The sequence below is a fragment of the Acanthisitta chloris genome, unplaced genomic scaffold (genome assembly GCF_000695815.1).
Source record: "Acanthisitta chloris isolate BGI_N310 unplaced genomic scaffold, ASM69581v1 scaffold3431, whole genome shotgun sequence".
Taxonomy (NCBI): Eukaryota; Metazoa; Chordata; class Aves; order Passeriformes; family Acanthisittidae; genus Acanthisitta; species Acanthisitta chloris.
In genome coordinates this window covers 85,506-103,044 of record NW_008654187.1, presented here as the reverse complement: position 1 = coordinate 103,044, position 17,539 = coordinate 85,506, and the positions used below count along the sequence as shown (strand labels likewise).

At 37.3% G+C, this 17,539-nt stretch overlaps 1 protein-coding gene across 1 annotated transcript in view; it reads left to right on the top strand.

The window, feature by feature from the left end:
- Positions 1-17,539, top strand: part of STRN (striatin, calmodulin binding protein) — a 50,239-nt gene that overhangs the window by 30,868 nt on the left and 1,832 nt on the right. Inside the window, exons 8-14 of the mRNA XM_009083375.1 lie at positions 2,687-2,830; positions 5,668-5,804; positions 10,239-10,414; positions 11,607-11,654; positions 12,333-12,454; positions 13,281-13,448; positions 15,426-15,566. Of these exons, the coding sequence (XP_009081623.1) occupies positions 2,687-2,830; positions 5,668-5,804; positions 10,239-10,414; positions 11,607-11,654; positions 12,333-12,454; positions 13,281-13,448; positions 15,426-15,566 (936 nt within the window). The remainder of the gene's footprint in view (positions 1-2,686; positions 2,831-5,667; positions 5,805-10,238; positions 10,415-11,606; positions 11,655-12,332; positions 12,455-13,280; positions 13,449-15,425; positions 15,567-17,539) is intronic.

Below are 17,539 nucleotides of genomic sequence, written 5' to 3'. Positions count from 1 at the left end.
TTATTCAGCTACTTAAATTCTAAAAGGCATTGCTGTAATAGTTCACACTTTAATATAGAAGAATTCAGAACCCTTTCTTAGCTGGAAACATGCCAGTTTCACAGGAAGAGTTAAAGTCTGGTATATAAATAAATCAACCAGCCAAACTATAAACTGTCTTGAGTATCCTGTTAGATGACAGTGGGAGAAAACAGGTTAATTTCTACCCCTGTTTATATTTAACATTCACAACATGAAAGTCATGCTGTCATCATAATTTGTTATGCAGGGCTCGAAATAGGAAGCAACTATGACCATCAGTTTATTTGTAAATCACAGGATCTATTTGTTGACTTTCATACCTCTGGGACTAGCCTTTAAAAACAGTTGGTTACTGTTACCCAAACAAAAAACCATGAACAGTACCTGAAATACAGTTTCTAGCCCTGTATTACTTTTTGTTACATTTCTTTAAATACAGATCTGTTTTGTAAAATCGATGGTTTTTGATAAGTAAGCCTTAAAACTTTCTGACCTCAGATGGAGTGTTTGAAATGGAACACTGTATTCACAGCTGTGTTTCAAACATCTAGCCATATTGAGAATTCATGTGTGAAAGATGTATATTAATAATATTGCATGTAGCCCAGTAAGAAATTTGAGGGATGTTTCTCCCTTGGTGGGAAGATGCTTATGAATACCAAAGAAATTCTCACTTCCAAAGAGATGTGTAATGATGCCAAAGCGTCAGATCCTCACGTCACTGAGGCTGACTTGGTTGTTACTTTTTGTATTGATACTCTGATAAGCTGCTGCTCAGCAGTTGGTTATGTTGCTGAAATTATGTTATGAAATACACAAACTAAACCTTTTTTTAAAAATATAAAAAACCAAACAAACTATGCTTTAAATTTCTCAAGTGATGTTTTTGTCATCTTTGGAATCATTTAATTTACTAGAAATTAATTGCAAGTCTAATAACAAGCTGAGCTGGCCAGCTAAAGTGTCCAAGTTTCTCAAAATTGGTTCTGAATTTTGTTGCAGTTAAGACAGAGAGGGCATGCCAATATATGACTTAAGTGAAATTGGTTTTTGTAACTTGTCTGTTACTTTAAAAAATATACAGACATGCTATGTAGTTCAGGGGAAATAGCTCTAGTGTTATTTTAGCAGAAATTGTTTGATCAAACTGTTGAAATTCTATTCGTGAACAGCTGTTGAGCCTTTTTAGTTTTTATAATCAAAGTTAATAATTATTAATATAAACATGGATGTTATTGGAACATGTTTTATATCTTTATAAGAAAAAAACTCATGATGTAAAGGCAGCACGTGGACATCCAGTGCTCCTTCATGAAGATAACTACTGCTCAGTACCTTTAGAGTACCTTTTGGATTGATTTGATTGTTTTGATCCTTGGAGATGAAATGGTTTACCTCAGTAGTGAAATTAAGCATCTTTCCATGGTCAAACCATCATTGGAAGGGCATGAATGCAGAAAAATCAGGAGGAATCACAGGCTGTTTTCAGCTATTTGTGATGTTGCACGTAGTGAAGAAGAATGGGAGGAAGGCAGTCTGGAGGAAAAGAAGGGACTAAGTATTTTGGCATTACATTTTGCAAAGTTTGTTTCTATGACTTTAATCTCATCATACATGGTGCTTAGATGCTGAACTGCTGCTAAATAAAATATTGTTTTTATGAAGCAGATATTACAGTAAAACAATCTTGCAAAATCCTTCTTAGTATTTTCCTGCATTGAGTAATATTTTGGTGACAGACAAGTTAAATACAATTTAGTTTATTATCAGTCATTATGACTAGGGTGGACAAAGTAGAGTTTGCAACTGCATTAGTAAACTTACGATTTTGCAAGGCTGTAGTAAACATTCCTGTGAAGTAATAAGAGAATAGAATCATAGAATGGTTTTATGAGAGAATACATATATTAGAGTACACTGCTGTGTTAAAGCTGCTTGAAAATAGCTGTATTATGTACTGGTCTAGGAAAAGACATAATGGACTATGGGTAAGACATTTTCCCATTCTTAATTAAACTTACAACAGGAAAAACTACCGAAGATATGTTTCAGCCTCAATCCTATATAAAACAGTCAAAACAGGGATGTGGGAAAATGATGGAGCAAAGCACAGGTAAGTGTCAAGAAGGGCATGGGTCTTCACCATATGTAGCTTCAGGAAGTAGGGCAGTGAATCCAGTTGCATTTATATCTTAATGTAACTTTTTGGATGATATAGTTCATGATACTACACTGCTGCACAAATAAATTCATAATAATAATGTTGGCATAAGAATATGCTGCACAAAGTACCTGATGCACAAATTCTAAAATAGACACAGATGTCAGCTGTTGTTTTGGAAAAGTAAATATTCTAATAATCAGTATGACTCAGTTGGAGGCATTCCTCAGCATCCCATACAAGTAGCAGTATGAGTTTATACATATGGGGAAAATTCTACGTTCACAATTCTCAGTTGCTTCTATCACTTTCTTTTCAAGAAATTCATTTCATGCTGGATGATTAGTTACTGCTGAAAATAGGTGCTCATTAGTTTTTCTGTGGTAATGTCATAATGCAAGGTAGGATCCATTGTTGCATGTGCTGCTGTAGCATATCGGATATAAGTAGTGTCATCGTAAACTATCCATAAACTATTTAATTTTTTCTTTTTTCTCTGGTTAGGGCCCAACAGGTCAAAGCTGCAAGATATGCTTGCAAACTTGAGAGACGTTGATGATCTCCCTTCATTGCAGCCATCTGTTGCACCTTCTTCTAGGCCCAGTAGCTCAAGGCTCATTGAACATGAGATAAACAGGACGGATGAAGGTAAATATTAAAAGTATGCATACGCCTTCGCAAAGGGTCGATGTTTATAGTTACCTCTTAAAGATTATCCTCTAAGACTTTCCAAGCACTTTACAAATCCTGATTCAGCATTGCAAGTTCTGTCTAAGTGCAATAAATGGTATTCCTGTTCCTCCACTCTGGTCACTATTAGTAAGGTCGAGATACCTACCTAAGGTAAAGTCTTGGCTGAATACCTTTGAGCATGATGGGGAAAAAAATTTGGCACTTGGTGACTTAGTAATATGGTGATCTTAAGTCACTTGCTTTTGTTTGTGCTCAGGCCTGGCAGCCAAGTGTGGAACATAAATTCCGAGGACATAAGAGCATATTTGTTTCTCCCAATTAACATTATTTTATGTATATGTATATATATACATATACACCCCCTCAATGTCTCCCTATTTTTAAGCGCAAAGGAAAAGGCTCTACAGGTAAACACAAGTGGCTAGTTATAGCTTTTAAATGCCTGTGGTGATCGTGTAGTGAGTCATTCAGAACAACTTACAGCTTGCCAGTATATTAATTTCCATACTATGCTCCAAACATTTAAAAAATTCTCATAGTGGCTAGTCCAAATATGGAAGGGCACACATCTTTGCAATGGAGCATGTGCTTTCCTTCACTAGTGTTATGTCTGAAAAATGCTAAATCATCTATTTGATTCAATATTTGAATTGCTATAATATGCAGCATAGTAACATATAGCATAAGAGGCTATATAAGTTTGATCATGTAGCAGCCTTCCAGTACCTACAAGAGACTTTTTACATGAGCATGTACTGCTAGGACAAGGGGAATGGCTTTAAACTGAAAGAGGACAGGTTTAGATTAGATATTAGGAAGAGATTCTTTACAGTGAGGGTGGTGACGCTCTGGAACAGGTTGCCCAGAGAAGCTGTGGATGCTTTCACTGCCAGGCTGGATGAGGCTTTGAGAACATGATCTAGTGGAAGGTGTCCCTGCTCATGCCAGGTCCCTTCCAGCCCAAGCCATTCTATGATTCTGTAATATCATGTGCTCTATTTAAGTGGTAAATATATGTTTTGAAAAATGAGCAAAACACAAGTTCCACTTAGCAGTCTTTCAGTGAGGGTGAAAAAGTAGGTCGGCCAAGTTATAATTAAGATGCATAAAAAGCCCCAGCGTGTGACATAGTTACCAAAGATCTCAGTAGTTCTGTTTCCTTCATGCTCAGTGATTTTCTTTATGAAAGAAGAGGGTAACTTAGCAACGCTTTGAGAAGCGGAGGAATTTTTTGTTGAATGTTTCCAACTTTTCTCACATGTACTGAGAGACATATTAGTAGCGCTCTATTTTCATGTCCTTTCAATAATGTTTTTTAATTCAGAGACTCAGATGGACAAACAAGGAAGAGGACAGGTGTTTGTTGCCAGTCTGAGTTCAATATTACAAACTATTAGCTGTGTGTTCCTTTATAAAGCTGAGACACCATGGTATTTTGGGCAGACAATTTTTTTTTATTCTAGTAACTTTTCAAATTTGGTATCCTGTATGTATTGTGTGTTGAGTATTACATTGTATGTTCATTGTATGTTCAAAAGTGAGAAAAAAAGATTGGTAGTGTAGACTTCAGAGTGAAGAAGGTAAGAGATGTTTGTGATTAAAAGGTAATAACTAAGAGACCTAATCAAATGGCAGATCATAAAGGGCTTTATTTGGTTTTAAAATGTTATGGAAAGCAAACAGAACACTCAGTAGAAATGTTTGTGTGGAATGGAAAGATTAGCTTTCTTTATGCTGGGTGAACTGGAGGGGAATTGGGCAGCATCTGAAACTGATGCCTTTGGGACAAGAGGGAAGCAGACTGAACAGATCAAGTTTTTCGTTGTGAACCGTAGTTTGCTTGCATTTAACTTAGTATTGGTGCTGTTAGACTTAATCAGATGCTGAGAATGAGATGGCATTTCCTTTTCTCACTCCCTGATTGCACCAGGATTTGCCAAGGCTTGTCCTTACAATGGAGCTAAAAGGGGAAAAATTGTAATTTACTGTGAAACTCTTGTAATTTGAGACAGAAGGTATATAAAAATGAGTGAAGCTTCTTGTGTTCAGAAGATAGTGTGTTTTCATCTGTTCAACCCCCCTTTAGTGCTGTGCAGACTGGGACAGCTAATGTAAAGTTGGTAAAGGCACAGCTTTTGAGTTGTACCACTTGATGCAGAGCCTTATGTGGTGTGTGTGTGCTGTACTTCTTAGCCTTTGATCCTTTCATTTCTAGTGAATCAGCCTATAGATGCATTCAAGTTACAATGATGGGAGCTCCTATAGGCATGCTATAACATGTGTGAAACAGTGCATTTGGGTACTGGAGAGCATGTAAACAGCTTCACTGCTGACATGCTTTTGAGTGTGGGTATCTGTGTGTATATGGTGCTAGGAAGAAAGAGTCCAACTGCTCCCACCAGCTATTCTTATCTACATTTTTGTTGTTTCTTCAGCACCTATTTACATATTTTGTAGCAGAGTTGAGGAAGGGCCTGAGCTTTTCTGTGTTACTTCTGCATTATATATGAGTGAATGGTAGTGTACTCTTCCCATCTGCAGCTAATTGCACTTGACTGTCTTGGGTCATGCACATCTCAAGTATAAGTATGTTTGGAAGATGCTGCTTATTGGTGAGTACAGTGATTATCTCTAGAACAGTTATTTCTTTTGTGCATCTCTGTATATCTTTTTGCCCTTGGCTACTTGAGAGGTGGTTAGCACTCTGAAAGTAGAAAATGTGCTTTTACCATTCGATGTTGTATCAAGCCATGTTTCAGGATTTTTTTGTCCTTTGTTTTGTTTTCTTGCAGTGGAAGCTTTAACGTTTCCTCCTTCTTCAGGGAAGTCTTTCATTATGGGAACAGATGAAGCCCTTGAAAATGAGCTGGGTCTTGGAGAACTGGCAGGCCTTACTGTAGCAAATGAGGCAGATTCGCTGACTTACGATGTAAGTGGTTATTAATGGTAACTCAAGGTCCTACTGTCTTCTTGTTGAAGGCATATGCAAGTTATATGCATGAAGACTCAGCAGAAAACATTCTCCAGTTAAGATTATGCTGCCAGAGATGTCACAAATTTTTATGTGACAAATCTGTTCTTCCCATGCACAGCAGCCTTCAAGCCCCTTTCCTTCTCTCATTTGCCTGCCATGTCATGCAAGTAGTTGTAAGTAAATGTAATTGGTGATAGTGATACAGCTGGATGTGTGTAACTCCAGCGACTCTGAGCAAAATTGGAAGTAGCACAGACAGCAGATTGAGGGAAGTTTATGTCCCTTCCACATGGGCTGTATGCAGTTTTGGGCCCCTCCACTTCAAGAGGGTGTAGAGAAGTTGAAGAGAGTCCAGTATCATGTGATGGGTGAGCAGATGTTAAGGGAGCTAGTCTTGTTCAGCTGTTAGGAGGCCGAGGGGTGTTTGAATAGCAGCCTGCAGGTATTAGAATGGTGCTTATGAGGATGATAGAGCCAAACTTCTCCATAGTTCCAGGCACTAAAACAAGAGGAAACAATAGCAAATTATGACTTGGGAGATTCAGGTAAGACACTGGGGGAGAAAGTGTTATGTAGGGGGTGGTACTGAAACAACTTGCCCAGAGAAATGGTAGAATCCCTCTCATGGGAGATGTTCAAGACTTGCCTGGGGGTTTAGGTTACCTGGTGTGGGCAATAGTCTCATTTCAAATGGGAAGCTGGACCAGAGACTTTGAGGAGGTTTTTGTGGCCAGCACTTCTGTAGCTATGTGTGTAGCCAATGGCTTATTTTTCTGTCAGTTTGTCAAACATTTCTTAAATCTTGCTTCTTTTCAATCATGTCAAATTTTTGTCTGTATTTCTGTTTTCTTGGGAAAAATACTTAATGTATTACTTTCATAATTTGCTCTTTTATGATCAGTCAGCTTTAGATTAATCTTGCTGTTGCATTGCCCAGCTCTGTCAAGGCTGAGGTATTTCAGAGATCATTTTTAGTATTGTGGGTTGGGGAAGAATCCTACTCTGCAGTAAATCTGACTCTTAAGTAATCACCATCTGGGATTTACTATCACAAATCAAGTCACAAATAACCTGCAGGTCCTTACTTTGAAGTTCTACTCTTGTATGTACTTGTGAAGCAATAAATTGCATAGTTTAATAAAAGTTTACACACATTTTGAGAGTGCCACTGCAGAGATGTCTTCTACTACTATAGCAAGTTTCTGAGCATGTGATATGTTGTGAATCATCACGATTGCCATGATACAGAACATTTATGCTAAAATTCAGTATTTTAGCATTATATCCTACTTTGGGCTTGTTTCTTGATTTTTTTGCTAATTTTCCCTAACTTCATCTTCAGAAAAGGGGTAAGATGGTGTACAAATTAATTTCTTTTACAGGTACACCTAAAACTTAGGTGCTGAATTTTTAAGTTCAGAGGACATGACAAACTTGAACCACCTGTGTGAGATACTGATGTTTTCATTGCTTGACTTAGTTGCTCAAAGGCTCATATAAACTGTTGTGTTTGTTCATGTCTCTATATCCTGAACTAACAGCTTTCATTTATGGAATCTAGCATTTCTTTATCCACTCTTTTCCTATCCTGCATGATTGAGAATACTAGCTTCTGTTTGTTCACTTGTTAAATGCCTTTATGAAGTCCTGTGATCAGGAATTCATAGTCATGCTTACCTCGACTCTTACCTTTTTCTAGTGCTGACAAAATAAAACATGTACAAAGCTACTCACTCTTGCCACTGTGCACTTCATTGAAGCAAAATGAACGGCTGTTTTTTCTGTTTCAAGTTTCACTGGAAGTTTAGCTTACAAATAATATAATGTTTCTATTTTGGACTATTTAGTAACTTCTTCTGGCTGCCACATGTGAATCAGGTAGGATTAGTGAAAAATGTAGTATGTTATTTATGTCAATTTTGAATCATATGGAGAATTAGGTTGAAAGGTCATCTGAATTGGTATTTAAATAATTCGCTCTGAAGAGTTGCAGACACTTTCCCATTTTCAGTCCCTTTTATCCCACTGACATTTTTACTGGATTCTTTTTTTCTAAAACATGGCAGCATTAGCCTTCCTTATTTCATTGTTACAGTTTTTTACATATTGCTTTGTCTGTCTGTACATTAAAAAATGGCTTTCAGTTGGTAATGGAGATTATTAATTATTTACTTAAGTAAGAAATTATTTCTTTTATGGGTAGGTTTTTAGAATATCTAACAAGATGAAATTTTCCACTCTTCTAGCCAGTACTCTCAAGTTTATCTTTTCCTTTTCCTTCCTTTACACATTGTTGTCTTAACAAATGTTCACTTTGGTTGGTTCTGGTTTTCCCTTGGACTTCTGGATAGATTAATCAGCTTCATAAAATTATAATAGTCTGAGTACTGTACATAAGAGTATCTGAACTACAAAATCATTACAGTTAATGTTACGTACTGATTTGGCGGTTTTGGATGTCGCAGGAGGCTCTTGCTTGATTTCCTACAACTTTGAACAAGAGAACTGTCTGTAAGCCTGCTTGCTTCTCATTGCTTTTTCAGGCGTTTTCAATCTGTCTGTATAGACACAAGTACTGTTATTAGTGGCAAATTCAGATCAGATGCTAATTTTGGGGCTGAGCATCCTCCTCCTGCCACTTTTTTTCAAGTCTCAGGTTACCTCACCGTTGCATTTTAGTGGGGGAAGGTAGAAGAAGGTTGGTTGTTGTGCTAGTAACTCAGCCTCTTGCAGCTTGTGAGAGACTGGAGTGACGTGGTGCAGCCAAGCACGTAGCGCATCAGGGGTAGGATCTGTTTCCACCTCAGTTGCTGGTCTACTGGCTGGGACTGCCCTTCATCTACTTCCCTCCATCTACTTCTCAATTTATAAACTAATCATCTTGGGCTCCTTTGGAAGAATGCTTTTGAATGAATGAGAAGCAAATGGAGAATATTACCCTGCCAGAACCAGAATGCACTGTTAGGCTGTCTGAGGTGTTTTTGTGGCTTTTGCAGATATGACACAGGACCTGTGCTGCTGGTATGGCAGCTGGAGGGCAGGCAGGTTCCCTCCATCACTTACTTGGGATTAAGTGCCAGGCACCTAATTAGATCAAGGCAACCAAATTCCTCACCAGATATCTGTGAATACTCTGTACATCTTGTACCCTTTTTGCTGAGACTTTCTTGGCCAATCTCCAGGAAACCTGCCAGAGCTGCTAACTGTGCAGTCCTACCCCATCCTTGCACCAGCTCGAGCATTTGTCTGTTCCCTCAGTGAGCCAACTTGGCTCAATAAACTGGCAAGGAAACCAACTTGTCTCCCTGAGCAAGGCAGTACATAATTACTAAGAAATATGATGCGACGAAACCTGCTGTTTGTTACTCCTTACTCATTGTTTTTAAACCTATAGAAGCTCTTAATTGATGCATATTTTTATTATTAAATCCAAATGTAATAAAACTTAAGAAAAAGCACTTTTGTTCTTAGACTTCCTCTTCCTCCCCCCACTCTCCAGAATAAAAGGTAGATTCTTGAAGTGGCTCAAAACAGTTGTCTCTTCTTTGCAGTTAAAGATACAAATTATTTGTGATTATCTGTAGTTGTCAACATAGTAAACCATCAGTACAATTGTTTGTTTTCTTGGTTTTCCATAACCACCATCAGCAGGGGTTATGATAAGGTAAATTTAACTTACGGCATTGTTGACTGGCAGAGTGATAAAAGCCTGTTCAGCATTTTGTGTCAACATTTGTTCAGATGAGCAATACTGAAGTTACTGTTACTTTTTTTAAAAGCTTTCTTTTTGGATCTTCTAAAATGCATTTATTGCCAAGTAATTGTGTCTGTGTCCATGATAGCTTATTGCTTGACAGTTATATTCTTAGTGTGTAGCCAAGTCCTTTTTGCCTTTTTTTTCTGGCAAGGTTTACTTGTCTTCCATTATTACAGAGCTTGTGTTGCCTTAGATGAATGTTAGGTTATGTTCCATTCTGTGCTTCTAGAGACTTCTCTGTTTCTCTTAGATCATTATATTCAAAGACTGCAGCTTAACTGTTAGAAGTGAATGAGCCAGTAGGTATAGATGAAATTTCAAATACCTCACTGAGTTCGTAGAAGTATCAGTGCTTTTAAATTGTGTAATTTTACAGACATGGGAGTATTTCAGATTTGCACAGAATGTATCATTGTGGATGTGTCATCACTTGTTGTATGGAATACATCTACATTTGTTCTCATTTTGAATTGCCTGGTTAATGTTAAATGGGCTGTTGTTGAAGAGCAGGTTGTTACAAAAAGTGGGTGAGGTAATTTGACATCTTCTGGAAATGCCAAACTAAATTTCTGATTTCTTCCTTTCCTCATGCCTTCCAGATTAATTACAAGTTTGGCATTTTTTTTTATTAGATAGCCAACAATAAGGATGCATTGAGAAAGACTTGGAATCCCAAATTCACATTAAGAAGTCACTTTGATGGAATAAGAGGTCTCGCTTTTCATCCGGTTGAACCAGTCTTAATAACAGCTTCAGAGGACCATACATTAAAAATGTGGAATTTACAAAAAACAGCCCCAGCAAAAAAGTAAGATTTTTTTTTTTGCTTTGCTTCAAAAAGAATTTTCATTTATGAAAAAAACAAAATAATTGTAGATACTGCTTCACTGGATGGCCCTTGGAGTTAATGGAAGGTGTTCCCTGAATTTAAGAGTCGGAAAACAAGCTCTTAGAGAAGGGTAGAGACTTCTAAAGACTGTCAGAAGAAATCCATGTGTGTTTGTGAATGTTTTGTTTGTGAAAAGGAAAGCCATTCACTTTTTTTTTAATATTTTCCTTATAGATAACATGACCAATTAATGTACTGGTGAAAATATTTGGATGCAGCCTGTTGGTGTGCTTGCATGTGTATAGAAATGCATAACATGCATTCATATATATGCACATATGTATCTATACACATATATGCATGTACATGTGTACGGCTTTACACTGGGAGATGTTGCCAGGTTCCTTTGTACCCTGTCTCTTGCATGTTGCTGGGGATTTGCAGAAAGGAGGGCACATTTGTAGTAGAGCTAATACAGCAAGGGAGTATGTCACACCTTTGAGGAGGACTGGGCATAACAGCATCTTCCTCAATCTGTAACAAGTACCAGATTAATAAAGTCCAGAGCAGCAATTTTGAAGTGGTTTGTAAATGGTGGTTCAAAATCACTTGTAGTGAGACACTGGCACAGGTTGCCCAGGGAGATAGTGGATGCCCCAACCCTGGCAGTGTTCAAAGCCAGGTTGGATGAAGTCTTGAGCAACCTGATCTCATGAGGAGGTGTCCCTGCCCATTGCAGGGGCTTGGGTCTAGATGATCTGTAAGGTCCATTCCAACCCCTAAAATTCTATGATATGATTCTGTGTAACTGTTGATATAAAAACAAGGGATCCTAAACACCTTTGCTCGGATAGTGATTTGAAACACTTCATGATATATTCCACGTGATACTGATGTCTCTCCACTCCTTCCCTCACCTTTGATGTACTTAGCTACTGGTTTGATTGGTCTATGAGAGTTTGTGAAATACCTTGAAGGTCCTATTATACTTTGAAAGCCTACAAATGGTTCGTAGACATGTGAAAAATCACTTTGGGAGAGGAAGTTGTGGGAGAAACACTGCAAAAGATGTAGCAGTGATTTTAAGAATTTAGCATTTCGGGCACATTTTTTTTAAAGCATTGTGTAAGATCATATACATCATATTAACATTTTTTTGTACTTAATTTAGGAGTGCTTCTCTTGATGTAGAGCCAATATATACCTTCAGAGCACATAAGTAAGTATTTCTTGAGAAATATGGTCATATTTTGAGAAAAATAATGTTTTTAAACTGAAACAGTTTTCTTTAAAAATAATTTCCACCTTGTCAGTTACTGATTTCATGTGATACTTTTAGTTCCCATGTTATTTAAAATATCTGCATATGTTCATCTTCTGCATAATTATTTATGTCTGAAGCTAAGGTATATCACAGGTCTAAAAACAAAAACCTGCAAATTGCACAGTTTAAATTTGATTAGGTGTTCTGTTCATCATTGCAGCTCTTGCCTTTTTGTCAGGTATGTGCATATGTAGAATGAAGCTGAGGAAGAATTAATGCAGTGAATTTAAATCTACTGATAAGATTTCATGAAACAGCCTCAGATCTTTCAAAAACAGAAAAGCAGCTGTTTATGCAAAATAAAACACCCTACAGTTTCAAAGTGTGGCACTTTTCACATTGCATGTGCATAATGACTAAATTGTCCTGATTGTAGTTATGTTACCAAATATTCTGGAGGGTTTTTTTGTGGGAAGTGGTGTGTAGCATATGATCTCACTATGCAGAATTTTTGTTGCCATCCATGCAGCAAGGGAGTTGTAGCTAACAGGGAAATATGAAAATGCTGTTGACACTGCATTTCACATCATGAAAATATTAATAGTGAATATTTTTTTGGGGGGGTTCCTCCAGTGGGCCAGTGCTCTGTGTGGTGATGAGCAGCAATGGTGAACAGTGTTACAGTGGGGGAACTGATGGCCTCATCCATGGCTGGAGCACAACCAACCCCAACATCGACCCCTATGACTCTTACGGTACGTTGTTGTCACACACAGCAGTGAAGTAGTACGTTTGGTGACATTAATGTTATGTCGCTAAAACAGTATAATTTGTAGATAATACTTTGAAAACTTAAAAGAGAAAATTGAATCTTGCTTTCAGCTGCTTAAATTTTTGTGTTAATGCTGATGCTGATTGATGGGAAAATAAAATGTCAGTTTCTTAAAACAGGCCTTGATCTCATCACAGTTTTGAGAAACAGCGAGGTTTAAAAAGTACAGGGATAAAGCTGATAATTTGGCAAGTACAGCAAATTGTATTTAAATGTTATTTTCTTTGACAGATTTCTGTTGAGTTGAGATAAAAAGAGGTTATATAGTCTGAGACCAAAGCTGTTAATGTTGTCTTCAAACAGCTAAAAAGGCCCAGTTGAGTAAGATTTACCAGATCTGAATGGATGTCAGCCTTGTGTCTGGATTTTAAAGTTTATTTTCCACTTCTGGCAGCTTCAGATGCAGCTGGCCACAAAGCTTTTTGGAAAAAAAGGGGCTGATGTGTGGCTGTTTGAAAATGAATTTTAACACTGAAATGTTTTGCCGACTTCTGTAATGTCCTTTCTGCTGAAACACTGTTTTGTTCCTTTAGCTGTAAACTGGGTAACCTAATGTCATGTATGCTGATGAAATCAAGCATCTTAATACTACATCATTTGAGACTTTTATATTGATATGATGTGATTAATCTTGGCTTTTCTTTATGGATTAGCTTCTTAAGTTTGGGGCATGAACACAGACCAAGATACAGCTGTTGACTTAATTCAGATTTAGTTTTGAAATGTGATTTGTTGTGTTTTGTTCACAGATCCTTCTGTTCTAAGAGGTGCTTTTGTAGGCCATACTGATGCAGTGTGGGGTCTGGTTTACAGTGGGGCACACCAACGTTTGCTGTCCTGTTCGGCAGACGGCACCATACGTTTGTGGAAAGCTACAGAAATTGCTCCAGCTCTCAATATATTTAATGATAATCAAGGTACAGAACATTGCCCTAACTTAAAGTTCAGACTGACATAATTTTGACTACTGAATAGAAATCCTTCTTGCTTTTTTCCTGGATTTTGTATCTTTATGAATGTTTTAGGGACCTTACTTTGACATTAGCTGAGTATATACCTACATACAGGGGGACATACATCTAAAAGCCAACTACTGCAGATGATCTGCTGGTGTCAGTAGCACCATGGAGTATAACATATCAACTTCATAATTCAGAATTACACCGAGTTTCCATTAGGTTTTTGCTTTTGTTTTGTCCAGAAAACTCCAACGGAAGTTTGGAGTAGTCAGTGCTTCATCTAAGACTAGTGTCATTGTACTTTCCAAATTATGTTCCTTATTGCTCTAACACAGAAATTCCAGTTGAACTTCTGAGTTTGCACATTAACTAAATAGCAATAACCTAGTGATCCTAAACACTGCTAGCTGGAGAAATGAACTACTTTGTATTTAGTTACTGAAATTAAAATCCCACTGTTTAGAGCCTAATTTCCTGAAGTTGCTGTGTAAGTGCTCCAGAATGAGCCAATGGACATTGCCAAACTCTCTTTAGATCTGATGGTCCTAAAGACAGCACACTGAGACAGTTCCTTGGCTCTTCAGAAGAACTTTGAGGCAAAGCAAACTTTGGCGTAACTGAACAGACTTAAATTGAAATATGGTGTAAAGCTGGTCAGATATGCCATTGCTTGTTAGTTAAAACAGACTGAGCTAAATGCATTTCATGTACTTTAGTTCTTGCAGAACTATGTTTCCAAAGGTCTTGGAGGATTCTATGAAATATGTAGCTGGCTTCTTGCCAGCTTGCCTATCTGCCTACCTTGAAAACTTCCTGGTAGAGTTGTGGGGGTTTTATGAATTGTTTTGGTTTTAATTATTAAATTCAGGGCAAAGAGGGAGTAGTCTTGCCTCACAGAGCTAATACTAGGGCTTTTTATATTCTAAATTGGAATGAAACCCAGTTGTGAGATCCAAAGATGCTCCTTCAGTTTTTCTATGACTTATTGACAACCTTGGACAAACTCTCTAAATTATCTGGCAGTCATCGTTTAAGTCTTTTAGATTAACCATTGTAGACTTACCAGGAAGCTGCAGATAAACATTCATGGCAGTATTAGAAAAGATCACTTCAGAAACAATGTGTTTTCTTCTCACACCAATCCTTTTTAGCTTGTTTTGGAGTACCTGTAACTAAGTACCATTATTTCTGTGGTCCTGTGTCCAAGAAAGATGTTTCTCCCATGAATCTTTAGAGATGTGATGATATTCCTGCATTATCTGAATATTACATAGCAGGTGGTGAACAGGACATTTGAGGAGAAAAACTCAGCTTTGCTGATTTGGCCCTCTGCCCTGTAGTGTTCAGATAGCTACAGTGTGAAGAGATCAGGTATATCCACAATAGGCAGGAAGGGCAAAGCTTTGAAATACAAGTTTATGATATATTGATAGAACTTTCTGTGATGATAGTGTCATTATATAAAATTTGCACCTGGAGAACTTTGGTGTTGTTTTAAGCTCTGATTTTGCTGAAGTTAATAATAATAATGTTAATAATAACAATGTTAATTGTCTGTCATGTCAATGACTGCTTCAGTTTCATGTCTTTTTACTTGATGCAATGGAGTGGGGTTTTTTTCGAGACTTGCTCTTAAAGGAAGGAAAAATGGTCAGGGAGCTCTGAATTTCAAAGTAGATTTCTGTCCAGCTGGAGTTCCAGATACAACATCTTAGTAAAGAATGTTGATATACATGTTAAAAAAATGAGACTAAAATAGTGATCATATAGGGCAATCCATTTAGACTGGCATAATGTATACTTTAAAATGCAACATTTCCTTTCAGAATAGTGGTCCTTTGGATGTTAAAGTGCTTACTGGTTGAGTTTTTTGGTTTGGTTTTAATTTTTTTGTGTTCTTCACACCAACTAAGTCTTGTTTGCACTGCTTTCTAGAAATGGGAATCCCTTCATCAGTAGATCTTGTGAGCAGTGACCCAAGCCTCATGGTAGCATCATTTAACAGTGGGCACACTAGCATTTTTAACATGGAGACACGGCAGCGAATTCTTACCCTGGAGTCCAGTGTGGATACTGGTATGTATCAAACTAAAAAAAGTCCATCAAAGAGAAAAAATGACTTGTTTAAGATTGATACTGTTGATAATCTTTTTAGTGTTTCCAAACAACAGGCAGTGTCATGGTAAATTAGAACATGAATTACGTTACAAGCCGTGTTTTGAGATGTAGCAGTAAATTATTGCTACTACAACAGACCTCATGGGTATTCCAGGAGCAGAAGAGTGCACGTACTTTTGAAAAAAGGTAGAACAAACAAGCTCACACTGTCTGAATTCCTCTTCAAGGGACAGTAGCACAGGTAAAAATACAGGTTTCTTTAAGACAGCTCAGTGATCTTTGCAGCTTCAAGATTTCCGTTTTCTTTTCAGTCCAAAATTGCAAAACAGAGGCAATATTAGTAAAATTTAAAATGGAGTTTATTAAAAATTTGGACGTGTGTGTGGATACAGTTTTTTTCCTCAGAGGTATCCCTTTTTGAAGCTGTATTGCACTCTTTGCTCATTTGGACTTGGGCTTTAGTTGAAGTGTTGACTGTAGGAGAAATACAAAGCTCCAGTGGAAGAGAATTCATTCACAAGGTCCCATATAAAGCATGGGATTATGGCAGTGACTGATATTAGAAGTTATAGAGGGTACTGTGAGGAGCCTGTTATCAGTAAATTATTTTATCCTGGCACTGGAAAGGAGACAAGAATGAGCTGAAGCATAAGGTTTCATATTCAGGCCACAATGGTAACCTGATAACAATATAAACATTGAGTTTTGTAAAATTTTGATATAACCTCCTCTCCTCCTTAAAAATTTATGTCGCTGAATTCCACTGTTTAAATATATTTTTTAAAGCAATAAACCCTTCTTGTTAGCTTTGCTTGTCTATTTTAAAATAGTTAAATGACTGTCATTTTTATAAGAGGGAATGGCAAGTGCCATCACCCTTTGTTATTCCTTACTGTGCAGGATTTCTCTTTTCAACCCACATCTTTGTTCCTGCCTGAAAAAAAAACAGTCCTAAATTAGTTAGCTCTATTCACTGGAAGCTACCTTTCTTCTTTCCACCCCCCCACTTCTATTTTTCCACATCCTCCTCACTGTAATTCAGTAATATTCCTTTAAGAAATCGAGAGCGTGGTATGGCAACCAGCAGTCCCCGTTTAGTATCTTTAGTTATGTAACGGTACTATAGAGCTTACATGTATTTTCAAAAAAGAAATGATTATTTCTACAAGAACTAGGCAAGAGGAAAATGAGTCACCTGAAATGCCCTACCACCACTACTCAGGGACTCCCCTGTTCAGTATCAACCTGGCTCTGCTTGGCATTTTAAAGCTGCGAGGGTAGCTGGCTGTGTGATGGAGGCTCATGTGCTTCTAGTAATTTTAGGGGAGTTTATTCATGTGAATGTGTTACTTTCCTTAATATACACTTTTATAATTTCTGAGTGTCCTGTGGATGCTGACACTGCTTGATGGTTCACATTTTGATACAAAGATGTCAGGTGAAATCTTTACCATTTTAATAGCAAGTGATCCTCTAGTAGTATTGTTTATTTTAGTAGTAATTTTGATTAAATGATGTGAGTGTTCTTTGGAATCAGTTTAACTAAATGCAGTCAACATGAAAGCTGATATCTGTGTTTTGATGTTCTGTGGAGTGACTATTAGTGGTTTTGTCATAATCTGCACTTCTTTAGACCACTAATTTGTGCATCACAGCAATGCCTAGATTTCTGATCAGAAAACTCCTATACTTTTTTGTGTGTGTGTGTGTGTATGTGTGTGTGTATATATATATCTATATGCATGCATGCTATTTCAGAATTCTAGAAGGCTAGGAAAGTGGCTCTCCTATGAATAGTCTTAGCATCCTTTTCTTCAATAATAATTTTAATCCATATATAAAATAATAATACTACTAATAATAGGTGTGTTTTGTTTGCTTGAAGCATGCTGCCTACAGTGGTAATTTTCCTGTACTCCTTGTATGTTATG